General features: G+C 37.9%; 1 protein-coding gene across 4 annotated transcripts in view; it reads right to left on the bottom strand.

Annotated features, from left to right (window-relative positions):
* Nucleotides 1-1,857: 1,857 nt before the first annotated feature.
* Nucleotides 1,858-26,595, bottom strand: part of LOC132673441 (small ribosomal subunit protein uS2-like) — a 133,336-nt gene continuing 108,598 nt past the window's right edge. For 3 of the 4 annotated variants that reach the window (XM_078451338.2, XM_078451336.1, XM_078451337.1), the window contains one exon: nt 6,071-6,708. In XM_078451338.2, coding sequence (XP_078307464.1) covers nt 6,567-6,708 — 142 coding nt within the window. In that variant the 3' untranslated portion in view covers nt 6,071-6,566. Of the gene's footprint in view, nt 1,945-6,070; nt 6,709-26,595 lie in introns of those variants that run through there. The other variant, XR_013557327.1, reaches the window with a different exon arrangement.

Below are 26,595 nucleotides of genomic sequence, written 5' to 3'. Positions count from 1 at the left end.
TCTGCTCTAATACTCTAGCTTGATCCCAGAAAATAAATCCTCTACCTATTCGGTAATTTCTACTCACTGCCACAGGAAAGACTGACATTTCATTGGCGGAATTGAAATAACAATTGACCATACTCAACTTGGGCCCTTTCTCCCATTTCTGGATTAACTGGATGAATTCATTCTTCTGTATTGCGTTTCCAGGAGGGTGACCACACATGGGTCAGGACCAAGACCTACTTTCTGGAAGCAGTTCTGAAGAGTTATCTCATTCTGTTTGAGAACTCAGAGTATAAAGCATTAGCCCTCAGTGAGTGTGTCTGCTTTGGAAAGACCATTCCAGCCTTTCCAATGAGAAAAATGATATTCCATACTTTTTTATTTTTTGTTCATTTACATAAATTTGCTCAGAACTCAAGAGACTAAGAGAAGAGTGCTATTTATTGGCTCCTAAAATCTCACCAATCTCATTGCCTAGTTTTCTACTTTCAGCTTTGGGGACTTACTTTTTGTGAATGTGTATTACACTGAGGTTTAAACCTGTAAACATTTTTCTAGTAGGGATGGATAATTAACAAGGCACCTATTTAAACTTCAAAACAAAGTGGTTATTCACTTCAGTGCCTGATAGGTTATGTGTTCGCTATAAGTCAGTAGTGACCATTACGAAATGGTTTTTTAATGGTCCTTTTAATTTCCTAAGGCTTTGTCTGATTTTCATTAATCACATGACAAACTCTGTGAACACCTTCAAAGAGAAACATCTCTCTGATGAAGTAAAAAAGCATAAAAACTGGAAAAGGACAGGATAGAGCCTGGCTCTACAAACTTAACAGAAAGTGGAGCGATCTGGGATTGGTACAGACTTCATCACTAATGTGGGCAGAGCTTGGGAAACTGACCCAGCAACCACGACTGGCTGCCTCCAGGAGGTTGGTTGCTATTAGGAAAGTCAGTTCTGGGGCGCCTGAGTGGCTCAGTTGGTTGAGTGTCTGACTTCCGCTCAGGTCATGATCTCACGATTCTTGGGTTTGAGCCCCGTGTCGGCCTCTGTGCTCAAACCCTGGAGCCTGCTTTGGATTCTGTGTCTCCCTCTCTCTCTCTGCCCCTCCCCTGCTCACACTCTGTCTCTCTCAAAAATAAACATTAAAAAAGCTTTTTTTAAATAAATAAAAATAAAAAAAGAAAGTCAGTTCTTCTTTTGGAATTTGTATCATGATAAAGGGAAACTAAAATTGAGGGAACTAAAATTCCCTCTAGAGGGAACAAAACAAGCAAGAAATCACCCAGTCAGATTATGTCTGGTAACATCATTAGACTTCCAAATCAAACTACAATCTTTAGTCTTTTAGTTAGGAGAGCCACTAAACACACTGCCTTGTTCACGGAAGTTGGTTTCTTCCATCTTGTGATTGAATGAACATTAACTAATGGGGAAGTTTTAGTTACTTACTTTTTTAGTTTTTCTTTATTTTATGCACAAGTTAAAGGTTATAATGGTATATCATTAGGTTTGAGGAAGGAAAATAAAAATTACTCTAAGTATTTAAAACAGAGGAAACTTAATACTGGCAATTGGTTCCCCAGGTGATGAAAGAGCTTAAAGAGAAATGGGATGGTGAAGCAACCTGCTAGCAGCAGCAGCAGCAGCAGCAGCAGCAGGAGGAGGAGGCGGCCTAGAGGCAGCAGGTTATTGTAGCCCAACAGCCAAGGTTACCTGGAGGAATTTGAAACCATGGAATTGCTTCTCCTCCCCCATCATGCTCTGCATCCAGTAATACTAAGTAAACATGAATGGATTTCAGAGCAAATAAGCTGAGGCCCAGCACAAACAATATTTGTAAATTAGTCGATATCTTATCTCAAAGTGTCAAATGCTTTCTAGCCAGAAAAATGGAATGCACAAGTAATATATACTCACTACTGCCATTCTTTTCCTCATGTCTCTCACCCAAACTGTAAGAAATAAAAAAAAAATGAATACTGTATTTTTTAAAGCTCTCAAGGTAATTGAGATTATGTTCGTACCACCTCTCTTCTTTCCATCCTCCTTACCTAGCAACAAGGCTCTACTTCATGTCAAAATTCAAAATTTGAGCAATGGTATGCTTAAATGTTGACATTCTTAATGATTTTTCCCTTCTTTCCTACTTTAAAATTGGAAGGAAAAAAAAACCTAACAAATCCAAAGAAATGGTATTCTATGATAAGGAGTCCAAGACTACTGAATCAATAATATTTTTTAATAATACCAGAGCTTCATACCAGAGAGTGTATTCAAAATAAAATACAATTTTCATTCTAATTTTTTATTCTTCAAAATAAAAAATTTAAGAAAACACTATGGCTTTATGTAGCACTTCAAAACTAAACTCTTTTAAGATATAGATTGGTATGTTTTACAAGGGGGGAAAAAGGCACTCCCTGACCTCTCAAGTGCATAACTGGACACCTTGGCACCATCTATAATGATTTGGCCCCAATCCTACTTATAACAGTAAAAAGTAGAGGCAGCAGAACCCAGGTCTGAAGCTAGGGGACAATTAGTTCCATCCATTAGTGGAAATTTTACGGGTTCAGTAAATGAGGAGTGTCTGGTTGAGTTCTTAGGAGGAAAGGGGGAATATGGTATAGTAAAGCCATAATATGCTACTTATTCAGAACCTTTTCAGGAATCTTAAGGTCACCTACCTTCCAGTCCCAAAGAAATACAACCTTGCAAAAACTTCCCTGGCCATTTACAACCCGCCTGGCTAAGCTTTCCCTTGGGGCCTGAAGGACGGACCCTTCTGCTGACTCAGGCAGACAGGTTATCCTGAAGCCTTTTCTAAATCTGCATATCCAGCCTCATCTGTCTTGCACAGAATACAAGGCTAAGATAGTATCCACAGATGTACCCAGGCTACTGTAGTCAGATTGAACCCCTCTTCTGAGGGGGTGGTATTTGGTCAGGTAATTAAGGAGTGAATAGTAGGGTTCCTCAGATGACCATGAGAGTCACCTCCATGAGAATTCAGAAACCTGAAGTCTAGTGTGAGGAGACATGGTCACAGACAGAAGAGAGATTCAGATTAGTGGCTCTGACATATCTTTTCAACAACACCTTCCCATCAACTTAGAAAGTGTTCCCACGGAGTGTGGACTTCACTTATTCCCTGGGGATATCCAAGATCTCAGAATGCACTGAAGAGCACATAGTGAGCAGCTAAAAGTCCTCAAAGATCTTTATCTCTTTCTTGTATCCATGCTATCCATCTGTTTATTCATTTATTCCTTTGGCATTGTCTGTCCTTCCTCTCCACACTCACCTTCATTATCAGAGTAGGTTTGAACAACAAATGAACAAAATTAAGAGGTATTTTAAAGTTCTTTCCCTATAAGATATTGTATTTTGAAGAGCTGTTCTTTTTTTTTTATTTATTTTTTAACATTTATTCATTTTTGAGAGACAGAGTGCAAGTGGGGGAGGGGCAGAAGGAGAGGGAGACACAGAATCTAAAACAGGCTCCAGTCTCCGAGCTATCAGCACAGAGGCCAACTCAGGGCCCGAACTCACGAACTGTCAGATCATGACCTGAGCCGAAGTCGGAGGCTTAACCAACTGAGCCACCCAGGAGTCCCTGAAGAGCTGTTCTTTATAGGGTGTTTGGTGCTTTTTAATAATGATGAAATCACCTTGCCATTTGTAGTCATTTATAACCCAATCACTTCTCTTAATTTACTTTTTTCATAATTTATAAAATAAAATTCTTAAATTTTTTTTATTAAGCTATAATTTATAATCCCACATATTTAAAATTGATTAATTTTACTTTATAAGAACAGGTATGTTTTATTAAAATCATTTAAATGTGTTTGAGAAAATAGAAAGCAAAATAAGGATAAGGCATAAAATAGTGCTGGAGGTGAAGCTAATGCCAAAACCACACACACACACACACACACACACACACACACACACACACACGCGCCCGCGCGCGCGCAAATATACCCTGAGCTCAAAACAACTGTATTGCAATAGGTGGCCTAGGAGTTTATCTCTAAGCTAACAGAGAACATAAAAATGCAACCATAGTAGCTGATTCATCAAACAATTTATAAGGTCCATTAGATAAAAGCAGCTAGTCCTGACATGAAAACTGAAACAAAATCCCCTCGTACAATGTAATAAAATACTTATCAATAACAAACATACCAAAAACACAACTGCAATATTTTAGGGCCATTTCTTGTAGTACTCTTAAGTATAAGCCAGTATCATCATGATAAAGCCTAATTCTACCAAAGAGGTGAAGATGGTTCAGTTATAAGGGTTAGCTCTATGCTGGCATAATTAATAAAGGAATAGGCTTAAGACTGTGGAAATAAGAATGGATGTTCAAAGTATAATAAATCTTCTTTAAAGGTTAATTCTCTCATTTAGGCTTTGACAGCTACAAGGGGCAATGAGTTTGCTCTCTAGCCCCTGGACTTCTGCTCTTTTGTGTTGTTAAAAACCAACCCGTATACCTTAACAGTAGTGGTAGGGTTTTATAAGACAGCACTCTCATAAAAATCACACCTTACAAGGACATAAAACTAACTGGAAGATATCCCACATCTGCTCAGGGATTAATCAAAGACAGGTCAAAGTCTTCCTTATGCATTTATTTGGATCAGCTTCAATATTCACACCAAAGTATCGTTAAGATCCCAAAGTTTTATTGCATTTAATTTTGCTCCATTAACTTTGGCCTGGAAAAATGTAAACATAATTATTAACAAGTTCATATATTCATTCATTCAGTTAATATCTATGAGCCCCAGCTCTTCTAGGTACTGGAGAAATAGTAGGAAACAAAACAGACAAAAATCCAATCCTAAAGGATCTCACTTTTTAATGAATACCTGAATTGATCACAAACAAATTTTAATAAAACATTCTTTGATTATCTGGTTTTGAAAAGGCCTATTTCTAAGCATTGTCTCCAAAATAAGCTATTTTAAAAGCTAAACTCCATCTCATTGTCTAACACACAAATCTTCTTAAATACAATGTCTTTTTTGCAATCATTTTGGAGACCAATGTTTTTCTCGCCATCTTTTTGTTATCTAAAGAATTTTTTTTAAGGTAGGCTTCAGGCTCATTGCAGAGCCCAATGCAGGGCCTGAACACATGACCCTGAGATCAAGACCTGAGCTAAGATCAAGAGCCAGATGCTTAACTGATTGAGCCACACAGGCACGCCTCTGAGAAAATCTTAGTTTATTTTTATTAAGGAATTTCCAATATGAGTCCTTATTGCAAATACATAAAATCATTACTTTGGGAGCATTACATGAATGGTGGCATTGTGTATATTCTTGGGAGGCACATTTTAATACTTTATTGAATATTGAAAACAATTTTTATCAGTTATTCAAGAAATCCCACCTCAAAAACTGGTTTCTAGTAACAAGTACTTATCAAATCTGACAGTTTTGTAAAAGCTATTTCATATTCTATCTTCGTGATTAGTCTTTATAAATTAATGCTAACTTTCTATGTTTTGTATGTCTGGTGTATTTATTAAATGCTTATAAATCAACCAAATACTAGCTTCTGTTTAGTGAGGAATTGACATTAATCAAACATATTACCAAAGACGTGAGAAATGAATTATAGTTTCATTAAACTCAGATTTTGGAAAAGATCTCTAATTCATAAAATAATACTGGATTATAATATGCAGTAATTTACAGAGAGTATATATGCCCAGACTTGTACACTAAATTGCACTAGTGTTTCAAAGAGAGTTATAATGCTCCATTTTGTCTATTATTTTGTCAGAGCTATATCATAATAAATTATATAACATAACCACCTTGGAAATTATATATGTTGTATGAAATATTTCACCTAATAAGGAGTTAATATTAGAAATATGCTGCATTAATGAAATATCGTTCAGGAAAAAGAGTTTTTAAGTCATGAAAATGGGCAAAAATAAGAAGGCTTACCGAAGGAATACAAAACAGTCTCAGCACAAAATGTTGTAAATTTGATTATTTTTCATTTCTTATAGCTATTTGTCATAGTAAATATTTAGGTACATTAATTTCAAACACTGCATATAGCTTAAAATATGGCAGAAATTAGGAGCTACCAAATGAATGTAAAAACTTTCAAGAGGGTTTTATTTTAGGCAAAGTGGTAATTAGATGATTTTATAAGTAGGAAAACTGACTCTTTTAAGGCAGATTTTTTCCAAAGGCAAAAACGCAGAGCAGGCAAAAAGGAAGCAAAGACTCAAGAGCAATTAACAAATTTGAACCCATATTACATATTTTAAAACAGCAACAAAAAAGATCTTTAGCAAGTGAAGATTAGAAGGAAAATAGCAATAGCTAACATGTATTGGTGTACTGAGCCCTTAGTCTCTGTTCTAGTCACTTTACACGTACTTATTTCGTTGTTTTTTTAACTGGTTATTTTTTGTAAACTTTATTTCCATCTTGTTTGCTTTTGTGAAAAAGCAGCTTAAGACCACTCACTGGTCCTATCCATGTGGCCTAAGTAGTGGGAGCTGAAGAGCAGTCTTTAGTCGGGAACCGCACCTTTAGTCGGAGACCACTCTGCAACTTATGGGTTGAGTAGCAGTAAATTTAGGAGCTGGAGCAGTCCTTTCACACTGAAATTCCTCGTTGGTCACAGCCTTTGCAGCAGTGGCCTGTTCTTCCTTTTCAATCTCTTCAGGATCTCTGTAGAAATAGAGATCACACATGACGGGAAATGGTGCCACACATGCACAGAACTTCCTGGGCCAGCATCCACCTCATCAGGCCCACAGAGTGAAGTCCCTTATTGTTGAAAGGGATGGCAATGTCCATATAGTGCAGAGGAAAGAATGTGTTACACAGAATAATGGCAAGTAGGTTAACATAAGATGCCTCTGTGAATGCCTGGTGGTCAGCCCTGGGATCAGTAACCACCAGAAGTCTTGGTTTTCAGAAGGTTGCCTGGATTTGGTTAGTGAAGCTTTCAGGAGTGAAGCCCCCAGAAACAGCAATGACTGCAGTAGCAGCAGCAAATTTCAGCACAGCTCACTGACCAGTATTCCTGGATGTTATGACACTGACAACAGCTGGGTTTTCAGTGGCAACAATAGTACGAGCTGCCAGCAGAAGCTTCTCCCAGGTTTATGATGTAGATACCATCACTTTGTATCTACATCACTTTGTAGATGTACTGTGCCACCTAAGTGGGTTCCTGCTGCAAGGAATTTGAGGACATACTCCTCCTTCATTTGCAGGACATCAAGGACTCTGGACACTGTGAAAGTTTCCCTTTAAGTTGACAGGAATGCAAAATGACGCCAAAAGGACCCCTCCCTGAGGAGTTTGGGGGAAAATGCTCACTTAATCTTCACAACAACCCTTCGAATCAGCACTATTGTTACCTCTATTTTGCAGACAAGGAAACTGAGCCACAAAGACTCAGAAAAACTTGCTCAAGGTCATCATCTAGGAAGTTATACTCAAGTATTCTGGCTCCAGGACCCTATGATATCCTTAATATTATAACAAATATCTTTAAAAATCATATTTAAAATGAGAAAGTAGAGGCATATCCTGTAAATTAATTAGAAGACAATAATGTCTACTATATCATGTATCATTTGGAAATGTAGAAATGAAAGAAGGAAAGACGGGAAAAAAAGGAAGAAAGGTAAGAAAAATATATGTATGTAAGTGATGAATCACTAAATTCTACACCTGAAGCTAACATTACACTGTATGTTAACTAACTAGAACTTAAATAAAAATTTGGAGAAAGAAAAATAATAAAAAAGTAAAATGATAAGACTGAATAAAAATAAAATAGAGAAAAAATTATGCAAGCTGTCTCCCTAGAAAAATCTCCGGTATGCAGATAATCTAAATAACTGAAAATCATTTTTCGCCACTTCTGGTTATACTAGGGTACATATATGTGTATGAAGGCACATACACCTATCTTATAGATGTAATGTATTATGTGTACATATATGTATATACTGTATATTAATACATTATGTATACACATATATGTGTGTCATATATAACACATTGAATGACATGTGTATATACATTATACTTATGTATATATTAACCATATATTAACACTTATATAATAAATCTTCAATAGGTATCTGTTGAATGAATGAAAGAATATACACATATATGCTTTTTGGAAGCTATGCATGCACTATTCAAAAACCTTCAATAAGGAAGGGTGGATTTGGGCTCTTAATTTCACTTTATACTTCTTCATATTGTTTCCATTTTCTGCTAGTATTCATATATTCCTCCTTACTTTTCCATGTCTACTATAATTACTTAGAAAATGGGATTATAGGACATTTTATGCTTTATATTAAAATACTAATAAATATTAAGAAACACAATATTATTTGTTGACTACTTTTTTTTAGTTTTTTTTCACATTTATTTATTTTTGATATAGAGAGACAGAGCACAGCTGGGTTGGGGCAGAGACAGAAGGTGACACAGAATCCGAAGCAGGCTCCAGGCTCTGAGCTGCCAGCACAGAGCCCGCCATAGGGCTCGAACTCACAAACCGTGAGATCATGACCTGAGCCAAAGTCAGATGCTCAACCAACTGAGCCACCCAGGTGCCCATGTTGACTACTTTTTCATTAATGTTAGGAATCTAAGGGAGACCACACACACCTTAAAATTTATATGAATCAACCCAGAGCAATACAATAGATGTTACCCAAAGAACAAGATTTTTGTGTTTTTGTTTTGGGGGGCTGTGATTTTGGTATTGGTTTTGTTTGATTAGAAGGCTCATCCCATAAATGTCCAGTTCCCCAGATTAAATAGATGGAAAATCAGAGGTAAGAGTGTCACCATAGTCAGATGATAAACACAACCACCTATACTTCTTACTTTTAAACTTAAGTGTCATCTTCCACTAAAATGCTTTCATTTATTCTGTGGATCTGTCTCGACAATCATGCAGCCATAATTTAAATAAGTGTCAAAGCTAAAATCCTCTTAGAAATAATCTTTCTTCCTACTCTTCTTTTTTGCCTTCCAGTAATTAGTGTACCTGTGGGCAGGTGGTATAAAGGCTATGAAGTATTTTAACAGATTTTTTTGGTTTCATGATTAACTGATAGAAAACTGAAGTGTTACCCCCTCTTACATGTAATCAAGTAAAGATTATAGTTTTGATTAGCCATTGAATAAGTCCAGAAACATAATCAGATACTTGCCTATTTTGTCAACCTCTGATTTAGAGTCTTTATTGCAATTGAATGGCCCTAATCGACTAACAAATAAGATATCTGATTTAAGTAGACAAGTAATAAAATGGTTTTGCTATGAAAAGTTTCCTTCTCGCTTATGCAAAGAGATGAGTTAAAGTCTTCCTAATGGTCCATTAAAGACTATAAGTATTTGATATGTAGGGTAAGATCACTTTCAGTGTTCTGATGTAAGTTAGAATCTTTATTTTATCATCTCTTCTCAAATCAATCAAAATTATTTCTTGGGCCCTTGCAATATAAAGCACCCAGAGGAGGAAGAATCATAATCTTTACCTAAAAATGTTCATCTCATTAGAAAAATAATACAACTAGGTAAGAAGAAGTAGAAAATTAAATATTCTATTGCAGTATAAAATTGTGCCATACAGACAGTAAATCTTAATTTTCTTTCTATTTTTGTCACTCCTAAGATCTTTCTATTCTTTTAAGAGCCCCTCTACCTTTCAATATTGGGTATCTTTAGGGCTAATTTTTCTACCCCCTTCTCTACACACTCCTTCAGTGATCTCATCCTTTCCTATGGCTATGAAACCATACAAATTTTGGTGCTTCCTGAATATAATGCCCAGTACAGACCTTAAACGTGACAGCCTCTTCCCTAGCTTATACATCTGCTCAAATATCTCAGATGTTTCTAAAATTTAGCCTCTCCAAAATTGATCTCTTGATCATCCTTCTTTAACACCAAATCTGCTTCCTCTCTCGATTTCTCAATCTCTATACTGCTAAAGCCAGAAAAATCTGAGAATTGTCCTTGATACCTTACCACTTTTCCTTGACTCCTATATTTAGTCCACTATAAAATCTGGTTAACTTGACTTTCAAAATATTACTTAAATTACTTACATTTCTCTTTTCATTCTGATTGGTTACCTGGCCTCCCAGCATTTGCCTTTTTTTGCCCTCCTCCCTCCTCCATTCATTCTCCACATGGCAGCCCAAATGACCAATTGAAAGTGAAAATTGCAGGGCACCTGGCTGGATTGGTTGGTTGAGCTCTGACTTTGGCTCAGGTCATAATCTTGCAGTCCATGAGTTCAAGCCCCATAGCGGGCTCTGTGCTGACAGCTCAAAGCCTGGAGCCTGCTTCGGATTCTGTGTCTCCCTCTCTCTCTACCCTTCCCCTGCTCATGCTCTGACTCTCTGTGTCTCTGAAAAATAAATAAACATTACAAATTTTTTTTGATTTAAAGTGAAAATCCCATTATGTCACTTTTTCTTAAAAGCCTTCAAGAACTTCCCATTGTATTTAAGATAAAGTATAAGCACAATTTAAATCATATACCTTGCACCCTTTATGTCTCAAATAAAATTATTTTTTTCACAATACATTATAATTTTTTAATACATTTATTATGGGTAGTTTTCATCTTTGTTTTGGTTTTATCAGTTTGTCTGTTTACCCACCCCTACCAGGCTCAAGACTGCATGAAGCAGAAACCATGCCTCCTTATACACATGATCTCATTTAATCTTCAAAATAACTCTATTTTATTTATTATCCCTATTTTACAGATGAGGAAAATGGCTCAGAGAAGATGAGTGGCTTTCCTGAGGATACACATCTGATATAATGAAAAACTTGATTTAAACCAAGATCTATGGGAAGCTGAGGGCTATATAATTATATATGATGTTGTATCATCTCCCACAGGAGATGTCCAAAAGTACAGCTATACTAGGGAACTTCCTCTTGTAAATTACTAATACGTTACAATCAACATGAAAGGAAGTCTCAAAAATATCAATGTCAAACACTTTGTTAACTGAATAATTGGAAAGGAGGTAGGGTAAGAAACTGTTTGCTCCACTTTGAGGGGTGGGGGGGAGTGTGGTGCACACAGCATTTTTATATATAAAAACGTCAAGTGTTAAGAGCTTTCTTTTTTTTTTTAACATTTATTTATTTTTGAGACAGAGAGAGACAGAACATGAACGGGGGAGGGTCAGAGAGAGAGGGAGACACAGAATCCGAAACAGGCTCCCGGCCCTAAGCTGTCAGCACACAGCCTGACGCAGGGCTCAAACTCATGGACCGCGAGATCATGACCTAAGCTGAAGTCGGACGCTCAACCGAATGAGCCACCCAGGCACCCCGGTTAAGAGCTTTCAAGAAAGATGACCCAAATCCCAATTCCTCTATTTCAATTTCCTAATATGTAGTTTTAAGATTTAAGAATTAAATGAGGCAATAGGTATGATGTATTTAGCATAGTCTTATATTCAAATAATACTTACTAGTATATTAATCAGTCTCTTTTTTAGCACAGCTGCACAATCACATGGTGAGAGAAGAGAAGAGACACTGGAGAATGTGCTGTCAGTTTTAAGTCTGAGGGTGCTCATTGTCATGTACCAGTGAATATGGAGTAATTCCAGTCAAGCAAAATGGAATCCCCCAAGGTTCACGAATTGGAACGAGCTCCAAATCCCTGTACTTGATGATGATGCCGTCTAGAACGTATGGAGAATGTTACAGATGAATTCAGTTCATGGTTCTTTCAAGCCCTGACCCTATCCTTCCTACTTTATTCTGTATACTTAAATCTCTTTTAGTATCCTTCAAGGATTCCCTAGTGCCTTGCTCTCACCCCCACTCCTCAGGACTGTAGTTCTGATCCCCACATCCCTAGTTCCCCTTCCTGGGGCTTGTTCTCCCAGGGCTGCCAGCCTGGACTGAGATAAATCATCTCAGGGAATACTGAATTTCCTATTGTTATAGTCTGTGGTCCTGTGGTCCCTCCCCTGGTAGTAGTGATCATGCTAGCAGCCACCAGTTGTCCACAATCATGTTTTTGGATACCTTGTTCTGCTAATACTCTATGCCTCCTCCTTCTCTATCTGCAAAATAAGGGTAAGTTCTATTGTTCACCATTCTACTATGTGTGGAAGTAGTAATGGAATCATGTTCAATCCCTTTGTTCCATAATGTAATGTAATTAACGTCTCTGCTATTAACCCCTATTAAAAGGTTAAAATTCTAAAGCCCCAAGACGCACACATTGGATACTTATAGAAGAAAATGCTGGGGGGTGGGAGAATTTCTAACATCACTCCAGAATAAACCTAATATATTCAAAAGTAGTTAATTAATAATAACATAGTTTTTGTAAAGCACAAGAAAACTGTCATTTCTTTAGAACTGATATTAAAGTTGAACTAATTATGAATTATAATCATTAAAAATACTTTGGGGAATAGTTTCAAAATGCTCATATATATTACTGGCTTTGGGTAAAAACAAGGAAGGGAATCAAACTCAGGAGCCCTCCTAATTTTTCTGTCAGTGATATTCTCTAATTTTTTTCTTTTTTTTAATTTCTTTTTATTTTTTTCATCTTTTTTTATCTCTAATTTCTGATGACACTGCTCCCATTCCCAAATGCCATCACTTTCCTCATGACACATAATCACCATGCAAAAGAGATGTTTCTCCCGTCCATTGTCTATATCCATCACAATTCATTACCTCTGTCACAGATCTTTCCTTCCCTGGCCACACCACTTCTTGCTGACTGCTTTTTCCTAGCCCCTTGCTAACTTCTGTTAAATCTTTTTTCAGTGACTAGTGTCATATGGCATTACGAATGGGGTCAGGGCTTAAACTCTACTTACCCATTGAATTCTAGCATACCTTTCCCAATAAACCCAGGCGCATTCATTTCATCTTTCGATGCTGCCAGATTAGCAGCCTGCCTTCTTTGTAATTATTTGTGAAAACAAATGAAAACATAACAAATAAGACTTATTAGAAACAAGGGTAATGAATCTGAGTCCAAGACCTTTCTCTGCTGACATGCAAAGGTATTAAAATAAGTCAATGAATTGGCAAGGGTCTGGCCCAAGGCAGATTCTAACGAAGAGCAATAAGACCTCTGAGAGGTAACACAGCATACAAGATAGAAGTAGTTTGGAAGCATGAGTACGTCTCTTTATCAAAGCTATGGGTGAGTTGAGACTTCTGGTTCTCCCCACATATAACATTGAAAATTCAATTACTATTAGCACAATGAATTTTGGTAATACGAGTGTACTTTATGGGCCATGACAGGGTGAGTGGCTCTGAACTGAAAGAGATTTTACCACTCATGAAGCTACTGTTGCCGGGACAAATCAGCTAGTGTTCATGGCAGGAAGGAATGCAGAGCCATCGGTGGTAGATTTCTAGATCCACTAATGGTGGCATGGAGGTCTCAGAAAGAGTGGTCAATATGGTGGCTGTCCTCAAGGAGGGCATCAGTTTCTGCTCCCCCAGCAGGAAGCAGCATGGGAGAATGGTAGGAAATGGTTCATGAACACTATATACTCTCCTGGAGAGCTTCAGAGATATTTAAGGAGAGAAACACCTGGAGATACTATTAAGTTTTATAGTAAAGTAGATAGACAACCAAATAGCCAGCCCAGGGGTCAAAAATCATGCCACGGATTAATCTGTTTGGCCACCACAATATTGGTAAACAACTGAATTTGAAGGATTTGGCAGGTATCCTCAACTGCCTCAAGCCCCAACTCTCCCTTTTGTCTTATTCCTGCTTTTCACATATTCACAGGTAAATTCCTGCCCCACCCTTCCTTGGAAGAAGAGACTAAGCCTTAGCAATTGCACTTCCCATCACATCCCACCACAACTGGTGCATGATGGGCACTCAATAAGTGTTAATGGGAAAGGAAAGCAACACTTCCTTGCTGTTTTGGCTCTAACTAGGGCCTGTGCTCAAAAGAGTTAGATAGTTAGATACTATCTAACTATCTAAACTATCTAAAGTATTGGCATATTCACAAGAGATTTAAGCACTGGAAACCCCTCAATGCTTCCTCCAAAACAAGTCTTTAAGGACACAGCTCTTCTAAGGCACACAATACTGGAGACTGAAGTAGTTCCAGTGCTTTCCCTGAGTTCTGCATTGGACCTTAGGAATACCAGAACAGGGGGTGGGAGGACAGGAAGCAGGATTTAATTCTGTCCAGTTTTATCAAGAAGAATGATCGCTACTGCTCTCCCAGCAAGCAACAGCAATCCTAGTCAAATCACACATCATCTTCCTCTCATTCTTTATACAGTCACAGTGAAGCTGAAAAGTCTCTCAAAACACAAAATTGCTTTGCTAGCCTTTTTAACATTAACACAGAAGACAAGCTCCCTTCCAGCATACATTTGAAAGTGGGGAATTTTACTTAACCCAAATAAACTTGGTGCATCTCATTATAAAATATAAATAAATAAAAGGGAGAGAGAAAAAGAAAGAAAATGTACCACCTAGGAATATGAATACATTTTTACAATTGCTTCGAGATTCAGAGTGTGAATTTTTTAATACTTAATATCCTAAGTTGTTTTCTTCATTTCCACAGAAATAACTCTTCAAGTTCAGAGTTTATTTTTTAAACTACTTTTTTTTTCTGAATCAGTGAGAAAAAAATTACCATATCTTTCAGCTATATAAAATAGTTTTACAGTTTAGCACTTGAAGAACAACCCCCATCAATCACTAGTAGTAACTGAGGCACTTTATGTACCAAACAACTTAAGTTTAAATTGAAACATCACTGATTGGCAACAAAACAATTTTTGCCTTTCTAGTTTCTAGCATGACTTCTTATCAATAGATGTTAAGTCTAAGGTAAAGTCAATCTTGTGGTTCTATTTAAAATATTTCTAGGACCTAGGGGGTGAATGCTGGGAAAATCCTGTCCAATTATTAAAAAGCATGTTAGAAGTATATATGTTTTCTTGCAAATACTTACTGCCTGAGGAAAACTCCTTAAGGACATTATTATCTTTCTAACACCATTACAAGAAGAAATATTTAGCAGTCTGATTAAATACAGGTTGAATCTGCTAAGTAATAAAAGCACATTTTGGAAGCAAACAAAGTTGTTTATTCCTTGCAAGTTGGCAGTGTATTAACATACAAACTAATTATATTCTCTACCCTCCCAACCCCCCCAAAAAAAGAAAAGTCAGTGTTCTTCTGTATTTGCATACTATTTTCTACTAAAACATTTCAGTTCTGTCCAGTAGCTAGGGAGTTATTTTTGTGGGAAAACATTCTGGGACAGCATTCTAGAACTTTGTTGTTAACAGATACGTATCTGTAGCATCATAAAAGATTAATTCTAAATAAAGAAATTTAAATTTCAATATAATACATTTTGTATATATTTATATGCATCAACATATACATATATTTATAATATGTGTATACATGTTTATTAACACACATTTCAAATCTCCCCATATAATGAAAGGAATCATATTTTTAGGCCCTTTTCTGAAGTCATTGAACAATTTCTATTTCTCTTACTGATAGAACAGCCAATTTCATAGAGAAAGAAGAGGGCTAAATAGCAGATTTGCTATTTATTCACTCATTCAACAAATATTTTTTAGCATCTTCTCTGTGTTAAGGCATTGCATTAGATGCTGACATATGGTAGTGTATGAAACTTATAATCTAAGGAATCATTTGATATTCTAGGAAGCTAAATGAGAATACAGGAAGGTCACTCATTCCCTCCAATTCCTGCTAGATATGAAGAGAAAGATTCTTAAACACGTGAAATAAGTCCCACTTCCTCTCTCTCTGTGACGTATTCAATATAACAAACTTACTAGTTCCTTTCCAAAATAGTGAGCCAGGGATATAGAATAAAATGAAACCATGATCAAAGTGTGGAGTTCATTGGAGGTGCCTGAGTGATTCAGTCAGTTAAGCGTCTGACTTCACCTCAGGTCATGATCTCAAAGTTCATGACTTCGAGCCCCACATAGGGCTCTGTGCTGACAGCTCAGAGCCTGGAGCCTGCTTTGGACTCTGTGTGCCCCTCTCTCTCTGCCCCTCCCCCACTTGCACTTTGTCTCTGTCTCTCTCTCAAAAATAAATAAACGTTAAAATTTTTTTTTTAAGTGTGGAGTTCCTTGCAGGTATATTTTCATTAGATTTTGTAATAAATAATAGAAGTGGTGTTTGTATGGAACCACAAAAAACCTGGAATAGCTAAAGTAATATTGAAGAAGAAAACCAAAGTGGGAGGCATCACAATCCCAGACTTTGGCCTCTACTACAAAGCTGTCATCATCAAGACAGCATAGTATTGGCACAAAAACAGACACAGAGACCAATGGAATAGAATAGAGACTCCAGAATTGGACCCACAAATGTATGGCCAACTAATCTTTGACAAAGCAGGAAAGAATATCCAATGGAAACAAGACAGTGTCTTTAACAAATGGTGCTGGGAGAACTGGACAGCAACATGCAGAAGAATGAAACTAGACCACTTTCTTACACCATTCACAAAAATAAACTCAAAATGGATGAAGGACCTGAATGTGAGACAGGAAACCATCAAAACCCTACAAGAGAAAGCAGGAAAAAAACCTCTCTGACCTCAGCCGTAGCAATTTCTTACTTGACACATCTCCAAAGGCAAGGGAATTAAAAGCAAAAATGAACTATTGGGACCTCATGAAGATAAAAAGCTTCTGCACTGCGAAGGAAACAATCAACAAAACTAAAAGGCAACCGACAGAATGGGAAAAGATATTTGTAAATGACATATAGGACAAAGGGTTAGTATCCAAAATCTATAAAGAACTCACCAAATTCCACACCCAAAAAACAAATAACCCAGTGAAGAAATGGGCAGAAAACATGAATAGACACTTCTCTAAAGAAGACATCCAGATGGCCAACAGGCACATGAAAAGATGCTCAACGTCACTCCTCATCAGGGAAATACAAATCAAAACCACATTGAGATATCACCTCACGCCAGTCAGAGTGCCTAAAAGGAACAAATCAGGAGACTATAGATGCTCGAGAGGATGTGGAGAAACGGGAAACCTCTTGCACTGTTGGTGGGAATGCAAACTGGTGCAGCCGTTCTGGAAAACAGTGCGGAGGTTCCTCAGAAAATTAAAAATAGGTCTATGCTATGACCCAGCAATAGCACTGCTAGGAATTTACCCGGGGGATACAGGAGCGCTGATGCATAGGGGCACTTGTACCCCAATGTTTATAACAGCACTTTCAACGATAGCCAAATTATGGAAAGAGCCTAAATGTCCATCAACTGATGAATGGATAAAGAAGATGTGGTTTATATATACAATGGAATACTACTTGGCAAGGAGAAAGAATGAAATATGGCCCTTTGTAGCAATGTGGATGGAACTGGAGAGTGTTATGCTAAGTGAAATAAGTCAGGCATAGAAAGACAGATAGCATGTGTTTTCACTCATATGTAGATCCTGAGAAACTTAACAGAAGACCAGGGTGGAGGGGAAGGGGAAAAAAAAGTTACAGAGAGAGGAGGCAAACCAAAGAGACTCTTAAATACGGAGAACAAACTGAGGGTTGATGGGGATGGGGGAGAGGGGAAAGTGGGTGATGGGCATGAGGAGCGCACCTGTTGGGATGAGCACTGGGTGTTGTATGGAAACCAAGTTGACAATAAATTATATCAAATAAAATATATCAAATATAATCAAATAATATCAAATAAATTATGAAAAAAAATGGAATCCTAAATATTTTATGCTAGTGAGTCCTCATTATTAGAATATTAATAATTTATTAGATTTTTAATTAATCATAAAATCACTTTACACAATTAAGTCTAATTAATGCAGAGGGATTTCAGAGGAAAAATGTTCCAAAATACATCTCCTTTTTTTTATTAAGGAAATAGCACAATTCGAGGTTGTTACACAGCACTTAAGCACAACTCAATTATTGGACAAGGAGGGAGATTTGCATAATAGCATTTTCATGGCTTAGGCAGAAGGTCACTTGGGGATTAGGAAGTGATGTACTTCTCAGGGTAAGCAAGCTTTAAGATGAGAAATCTTGTGATTCCTAGAATGACCTCCAGTTAGTTTGGGAGAAGCTTCACAGGTAATTCCAATGTTCCTTCCCTGTTCCACATCCTCAAGTTGGGAACTGCTCCAATAGACTCTAAGTTCCTTAAGAATAGGATGATGCCTCACTCATCTCTACATGCTAGTGTCCATAACAATATCTGACATAAAGTATTACAGACTCAGTGTTTGTGTTCCCACAAAATTCATATGTTGAAGCCCTAACCCCAGTACAGCTGTATTCAGAGAAAGGAAATAATTAAAGTTAGATGAAATCACAAAGGTAGGGCCTTGACCCAATAGGATTAGTGCCTTTATAAGAAGAAACACCAGAGACCTCGCATGTGCTCTCTCTCTCTCTCTCCACTTACCAAAGAAAGACCATACGAGTACATAGTAAGAAGGTGACCATTTGCAAACCAAGAAGAGAGCTCTCACCATAAACTGAATCAGCCAACACCTTAATCTTGGAATTCCCAGCCTCCACAACTATGACAAGATAAGTTTCTTTAAGCCACTTAGTCTAAGGTATTTTGTTATGGCAGCCTAAGCAGATGAATACAAAAAGAACCACTATGATTAGTTGTCAAATAAACAAATCTCTTCAAAATATTCCAGGATTTCTTTTTCAAACATTTTTTGAACACCTGCTGTGTCAGGTACTATGGCAGTCAAAGTGTTATGAAATGAAAGAGAATTGAAGTCATGCTTCTACATCTATAAAATGGGAAAAATATTATTACATTCTTAGGGTTCTGAGGAATAAATTATATAAAAAGACCTTAGCTCAGTGCTTACACAGAGGAATCACCCCATCATTTGTTATCATTATGTCTCAGGGTGACATGCCACAAATGAAAACTATAGACTTTTTTCTCTTTTTGTTGACAAAGATACCAAGAAAGTTGCTCACCCCACCTGCCATTTTCATGGGTATATTCTTTGTGTTGCCTTGGGGAATAGTGTTGGGACTTGGTTGAGGCAAGAAGAGATCTATACCCAAAATTTAAGGCTCATGTAAGCACAACCCTATAATCTACATGACACAGACAATGAGTACCTCCTTAAATTTTGTACTCTAGTTGCCTCCTTACCTCTCAGCCTTTTTAGGGAATCTTCTTTATGAGGATGAATCATCTTATAACTGCTAGAAGTAACCTTCTAAGGGAGTGTGGGAAGTTACTGCCATTTTGTGCAGAAAACAGGTATAATGAGACCATTTGGATTGTGAACATTTAGGGTGAAACTGCTTATACTGGGTTGAAAAGTTTTTCCCCAACATTCATGTTCATCCAGGAACCTCTGAATGTGGCCTTATTTGGAAACAAGATCTTTGTAGATGTAATCAAGTTAAGATGAGGCCACAATGAATTAAGACAGGCCCTAAACCCAATATGATGGGATTTAGGAAATTAGGACACAGAGACACAGAAACAGAGGGGAGAAAGATATTTAAAGATAGAAGCAGAGATCAGAGTGGTATATCTAGAAGCCAAGGAATGCCAAGGATTGCTGTCAACTTTCAGAAAACTACTGGAAGCAAGAAAGGATTCTTCCCTAGAGTCTTAGAAGGGAGAGTGGCCCTGCTGCCACATTGAATTCAGACTTCTAGCCTCCACAATGGTGAAAGGATAAATTTCTCTTATTTTAAGCCATCCAGTGCGTGCTCATTTGTTACAATGGCTCTGGGAAACTAATACACTGCTCATTCACTAGATGTAAATCCCTGGGGAGAGAAGGAAGAGAGTAGTCTGGATCTGTGAGGTGTAGGACAGATCAGTCCTGACCCAGTGTCAGTGGGAACTCATTCCTCAGAGAGGGAGCTATCCATGTGAATGGAAAAACTGAGCATTAGGATCCAACCCTGGGAGCCAAGAGTGGGGCAGCTGTGACTGAGCTTAGCACTGGTGCTGGTGTGTCACCCTTCTTCAAAAACACATGGAAGTCCCTGGAGGGGTCTCATTGTCATTGTCAGGGGAGTGGAAGAGCAGGTTCTGACATCTCTGTAGGACCAGTGTTCATGAGGAACAATAAGTACCACCAACAGCCAATAGAAACAGCAGCTGTTTCTCCGTGTGAGTAGAGCTGCTGGACTGGCCGTCCTCTCTTCCTTGCACTAACTACACTCTCAGAGGTTCTGGACAGTTTCAAGGTGGGGAGACCTAACATAAACTTGAAACATGAGAAGGAGGAACCATGGAACTTATACAGAAAGGTGACACCCCTACTGAAGGACAAATAGGAGTTAGCCAATAGAAGCATGAATGACGGAGCGTTTCAGGTAGAGTGGCCAGCAAAATTGAGGGCCTTGTTTTGTTGTTGTTGTTGTTGTTGTTGTTGTTGTTGTTGTTGTTTTGGTCATTTGGTTTTAGGTTGGTGGTAATTTTACAATTTTTGTTTAATAAGTTTGTATTTATATGTATAGGTTTATTCTATAGGCTGATATTAATTATGAATAAAGATTTAGAAACCTTAATTCAGATGAACTGATTTCAGTTTAATACCCCCACACACACACAATGAGGGCCTTAAATTGATAGAAAGATGGCACACTGAACATCTGAAAAGAATTGACAAAGACTAAATGTAGAGTTTGAAGGCATGAGATGGAGAAGTAATGTCTCTTTGTAGCAAGCCAGGGAAGTGGTGGAGTTGGTGGGAGTGGAGGGAAAACATCAGATCATAAAATCAGGACCACAATGGAGGTAACTGGAACTCCAAATACATTTCCAAGCATAAGTGGTTGTTGGTTTTGCTGTACTGTTATACCACACTACAATTGCATTGGGAGTTGAATAGATTTTAGTAGGCTAGCCTAGGAATTATGTCACTATTTTTAATAATGTTCCTATGGACTGGGATTAAGGAGGGCACTTGTGATGAGCACTGAGTGTTTTATGTAAGTTATGAATAACTGGACTCTACACCTGAACCTAATGTTACACTGTATGTTAACGGACTGGAATTTAAATAAAAACTTGGAAAAAAAAACGTTTCTATGGACGGTTATACTCCTAAATTCCAAACAGCCAATTTACAAGGAGGTCCAATACATTTCTAAAAGGCAGACTAGACACTCCTCATCAGGGAAATACAAATCAAAACCACATTGAGATATCACCTCATGCCAGTCAGAGTGGCTAAAATGAACAAATCAGGAGACTATAGATGCTGGAGAGGATGTGGAGAAACGGGAAACCTCTTGCACTGTTGGTGGGAATGCAAACTGGTGCAGCTGCTCTGGAAAACAGTGTGGAGATTCCTCAAAAAATTAAAAATAGGTTTATCCTATGACTCAGCAATAGCACTGCTAGGAATTTACCCAAGGGATACAGGAGTGCTGATGCATAGGGGCACTTGTACCCCAATGTTTATAACAGCACTTTCAACGATAGCCAAATTATGGAAAGAGCCTAAATGTCCATCAACTGATGAATGGATAAAGAAGATGTGGTTTATATATACAATGGAATACTACTTGGCAAGGAGAAAGAATGAAATATGGCCCTTTGTAGCAATGTGGATGGAACTGGAGAGTATTATGCTAAGTGAAATAAGTCAGGCAGAGAAAGATAGACAGCATGTGTTTTCACTCATATGTAGATCCTGAGAAACTTAACAGAAGACCAGGGAGGAAGGGAAGAGGAAAAAAAACAGTTACAGAGAGAGAAGGAGGCAAACCATAAGAGACTCTTAAATACTGAGAACAAACTGAGGGCTGATGGGGGGTGAGGGAGAGGGGAAAGTGGGTGATGGGCATAAGGAGGGTACCTGTTGGGATGAGCACTGAGTGTTGTATGGAAACCAATTTGACAATAAATTATATATTGAAAATAAATAAATAAATAAATAAACAAACAAACAAACAAATAAATAAATAAAAGGCAGACTAGCTATAGCAGTGACTTGCCACACCCTGAAATAGCCTTGAAACTTGGCAAGGAACACAGTTCAGCATAAATAATCCTCTGCAACCATTATACTCTGAATTGCTGATAAGTCAACTCATCACATTTCTTTAATGTGCACATGCTTCTTTTCATTGAGATAGCCAGTATGTCACAATAAATCTCGATAAAATTGATCTAGAGACCAGAACCAAAGTAGAATTAGAAACACTCCTGTACCCAATTCCTTCCACTGATCTGTTAAGAGAACCAGGAGGGAATTAGGCGGACAGCCTGTTCTAAACCCCTGATCACAACCTGGTGATCCCCAGAAAAACTCCAGAGACAACCGTATTTTCACAGGAAAACCAGTCCCTCTTGGTTTTAGCATGAGAAAAGCTGAAGCCTGTGGTCCTAGACTTAACATAAAATGCAATGGAGATTGAATAAGGGTGACAGAGGCCTTCCTTGAATTCTCTTCCTGTCCCTGAATTAAATTCTCTTAGAGGTGAGACTCTCATCACCATGCAGCTGGGGGAAAGGACATGACTGATTGAGTTCATATTATAATACTTGGTACCTCTCCTGCCTCAGGGAAGGAAACATAAAATAAAGATGACTGTACCATGAAATACTCAAAAATGTTCTTCAGAATTCAAGGACTTAAATTATTCATTGACTGGGGCATTTCTTTTTTTGAAGGAGAATACAAGGGGGGGGGGGGGGAATACCCTAATCTTTCTGTCACAAAATAAAATATCTGACTTAATGTTCAAATTCACCCTCAGAACACAGCATAATCATCCCATATTATAACCAATTTTATAAAAAGTGAAAGTGTATGCAAAATAAGATAAACAAAAGGGAAAGAAAGCAACTGGGTACAAGAAAATAGCTCACAGCAAATGACATTTAGAATGAAAGATATTTTGTTCTATACTTAAATAGACCAAGAGCAGGAATGCACTGGAGACATTTGATAATCAATATAACATTACCCCGAGGGCGCCATATACAACTATAATCTTAAAAACAAAATTCAAGGAAATAGAGCATTTAAATTAGAAGGACTTTTAACAACAACAACAAAAAAAAAATGGCAAGAAGGGGGAAAAAGTCTTAATGTCCTTTTATATCAGGGAATTCTTAACTCAAGGCTTATTTTTCACAGCCAGTTTTTGCCAAGCAACATGAGGAGAGAAAAAATATCTTTGGTCTTTCCTGTCACTGTAGCCTTCATAATCACCACAATTCAACATGACACCATGACTTGTAAGAAATTCTCCCCGGCATCCATTTAAGTGGACACTAATTGGAAAGTTCAGTGAACAGAAAAAGGCTGTGAACAATATATATTTCAACATGCTGTACCCAATCCTGACCTTAAATGACAAGGAGGGAAAAAAAATGGTTCAACACAGCCTCCACATTCAGCTCTGTATTGTGAAACTATGATGTGAATTAGCTCCAGGAAAAAAGCCCTGGGCTGCGGGTGAGATGGCAATCAAACCTGGAAGCTCCATGAGCACCAATCTGCTCCAAACACACAGTCCTCTAAGGGAGCATCTGGGTTCCCAGGATCAAAGTCAGGGACTCCCCAGGTAAGCAGGCAATGTAAGATATTCTTGAAAATATAAGCTCTGAAGCCACACCATTGTCGTTTTCTAGCTGCATCACCTTGAGCAAAGAGCTCCACCTTTCAAATTTGTCATCTGTAAAATGAGGGGAGTGCTAACAATATCATGAGGTGTTGTGAGGAATAACTTAGATGATGTAAATATAGTACAGCACCTACCACATAGTAAGTGCTGCCTTAATAATAGCTGGCATGCATGCACTAAGGGCTTGCAACATGTCATTGAAAAACCTTTTTCTCTCAAAATAACCATATGAGCTAGATATTATGATTATCCCCATTTGACAGAAGAAAACACTGAGGCATGGAAAGGATAAGTAACTTGCTTAGGGTCATACAGCCACTTAGTGGCAAACTGCCACTTAAACCTCAACATTGTGGTTCCAGTCTCCACATACTATTTCTCATTTGGTTTTACTGAATGAATGATTTTTTATTCTTGAAGATTTGATAATCTAATAGGGGAGTGATAGGCAGAAGCATTGTAACCATAAAACATGACAGTATATAATCAGTAGCTACTGAACCGTACAAGCAAGAAATGGAGACAGAGGGTTGTAAAAGGCACTATCAGAGTTTCCTTAGCGCCAAAGAAATACCTGACAGCTCACAGAAGATCCCAAGCAACTTGGGGTTCAGAGAAGCTGCCCTCACCTTGACTTTTGCTAGTCTCAATGTTCTGCTAATTCTCCTTCTTGGCTGGAGTGGGAGAACTCACTTTTATTTTATACTCTAGGTCCCAAGTGTCCCAACTGGACAGGGTTCTCTGTCTAGATCTATACTTAGTTTCTAAACTTATCCTTGGGAGTTGTAGTTCCACGATTCTAAGAGACATCAAAAGGCTACGATTCAGAAAGGTTAAGCCCTGGTGATTTGGGGACAAAGGGTAAGAAACTAAATACATCATATATGCACAGAATTTTTAATTTACAGTACCTCGTCCATGCAAAAATCCTTCACAAATGAGAGAACTCAGGTCCCAAGATATAAAGTCATAGTATGTATCAGAACCAGGATCTAAACCCAGGCCTTTCTTGCTGCTTAGCATCTTCTTTCTCATGGTCCTTTACAGCTATATAATGTGCAAATCCACCCTCAAAATTATGCCTTAACCTGAAGTTGATTTTGGGAATTCTAAGAATTTTAGAAGACTGTTGATAATGAATTGTTTGGTTGTCTGAGCTATTAGTACCCTGGTTTCTAGATCTTCTGACCCACCAAAGATGACTCAGGAAAATTATGAAATCTATTGTTTTCATTGCCCAGCATTTTTTGTGAGCACTTTCTTCTATTAATGGATTCCATGTCATAGACATTAGATTCAGGATATGAACCAGTTCTGATCAAATATAGGACCCATTTCCATCAACACACTGATTAACTCAAAGATAGGCACATAACTCAAGGGAAACTAAGCAGAACCCTTTACTGGATTTGCTGCACTGGTACTGGGGGAGAAAAGTTCCCTATCAAGTAACATTTCTAAAATGAGAAGATCTGAATCTGGGGTCTTCAGTGTATCTTCCAGGTCTTCAGTATCCGCATTCCATGCCATGAGTCAAATCCTATTTTTAGAATGCAGGCAAGACAGAACAAGAGGAAGTGAGGACACAGCTGGGCTTTAAAAGAAATCAGACTCCAGGACCTTTGCTCTTACCCACAAATTCCTTTCCACAGTAGGTTGCCTAGGAAAGGATGTTTGGCAACAATATTACAAACAGAATAGCCAAAGAAAGCATTTTTTAACCAAACTTAGCAGTCAACAAACTTAGCATGTTGGTTGAAGGAGAAGCATAACCTGAGGGAGGGAAGGCTGTTGAGGCTCCCTACACTTGCCTTGTATATGAACCCCATCTTAGCACATGATGGAACAATCTTCCCTTCCCCCCAAAACCTGACAATGCTTCATAAGTCATGTTAACTTTAATCATGGTTTTCTGAGGAGAAGGGACAAAGGGTTAGATGGCACCTTAGACAACAGAAGTTTCCAAAATCCACTTTAAACAATAAGTTTTTGTCTTTCCCCCAAAAAAAGAAAAAAAAATTCTCTCCAGAACATACATATCTCCTCTCCATTTTCCCACTCTCCAACCCCAACCATAAGCTCTAGTTCCCTGTCTCATATGCCTCTTACTATCCATCCCCCATCACCAAAACAAAAACTTGGCTGAGAAGTATCAATGGGAAAATAATAATAATAACAATAATAATAAAGCCAAGACTAACCAAGAGAATGAGGAGAGCTTTCAATCGCCCTTCCAAAAGCAAGTTATGAGATGTAGTATTTTTAAGCACGTGCATGTGCCAAATTTTGTTCTTGTCCATGAGCAGGACAGCCTAGAGCTTATACTCTAGAAAGAGGACATAAACATTAAATACGTAAACAAATTATCAATCAAATCACTGCAGGTGGAGGTAAGTTCTAGGAGGGAAAAATTTGGTACTATGTTAACAATGACCAGAATTGGTGACAGAGAGCTACTTTATATTTTGTGGTAGGCAAAGTCTTCTTCAAGGAGGGGACTGCTGATCTGTATCCTAACAGGAAGGTTAATAGCCATGCAAAGATGTGCATTCTATCAGGAGAAATTAGGCAAATTTATAAGCCATGAATCAGTCCTAAGAGGGTCAGGGAGGCTGGGGTGAAGTAAGTGAATAGAAGAAAGAGATGAGGATGGACAGGTATGTGGGCAGAACCTCCTGGTTCAGAGTAAAAAATCTGGATTTCAGTCTCCATGGAGTGGGAAGTCGCTGTCAAAATTGAGCAGGAGTCATTGACATTTTATAAAGGGTATGGTGACTACTATTTGGAGAATGACTATAGGGAATCATGGAGGGATGGTGAATGCAAGCTCCCCACACCCTGAGCCCTAGGGTGTTTGGCCTTGGCTTTCATCTTGCTCTGCAGCATTTGGCTGGTTTATT

This window comes from Panthera onca, chromosome C1 (assembly GCF_046562875.1).
Source record: "Panthera onca isolate mPanOnc1 chromosome C1, mPanOnc1 haplotype 2, whole genome shotgun sequence".
NCBI lineage: Eukaryota > Metazoa > Chordata > Mammalia > Carnivora > Felidae > Panthera > Panthera onca.
Note: the sequence above shows the minus strand (reverse complement) of the source record. Positions and strands in the feature narration are given on the sequence as shown.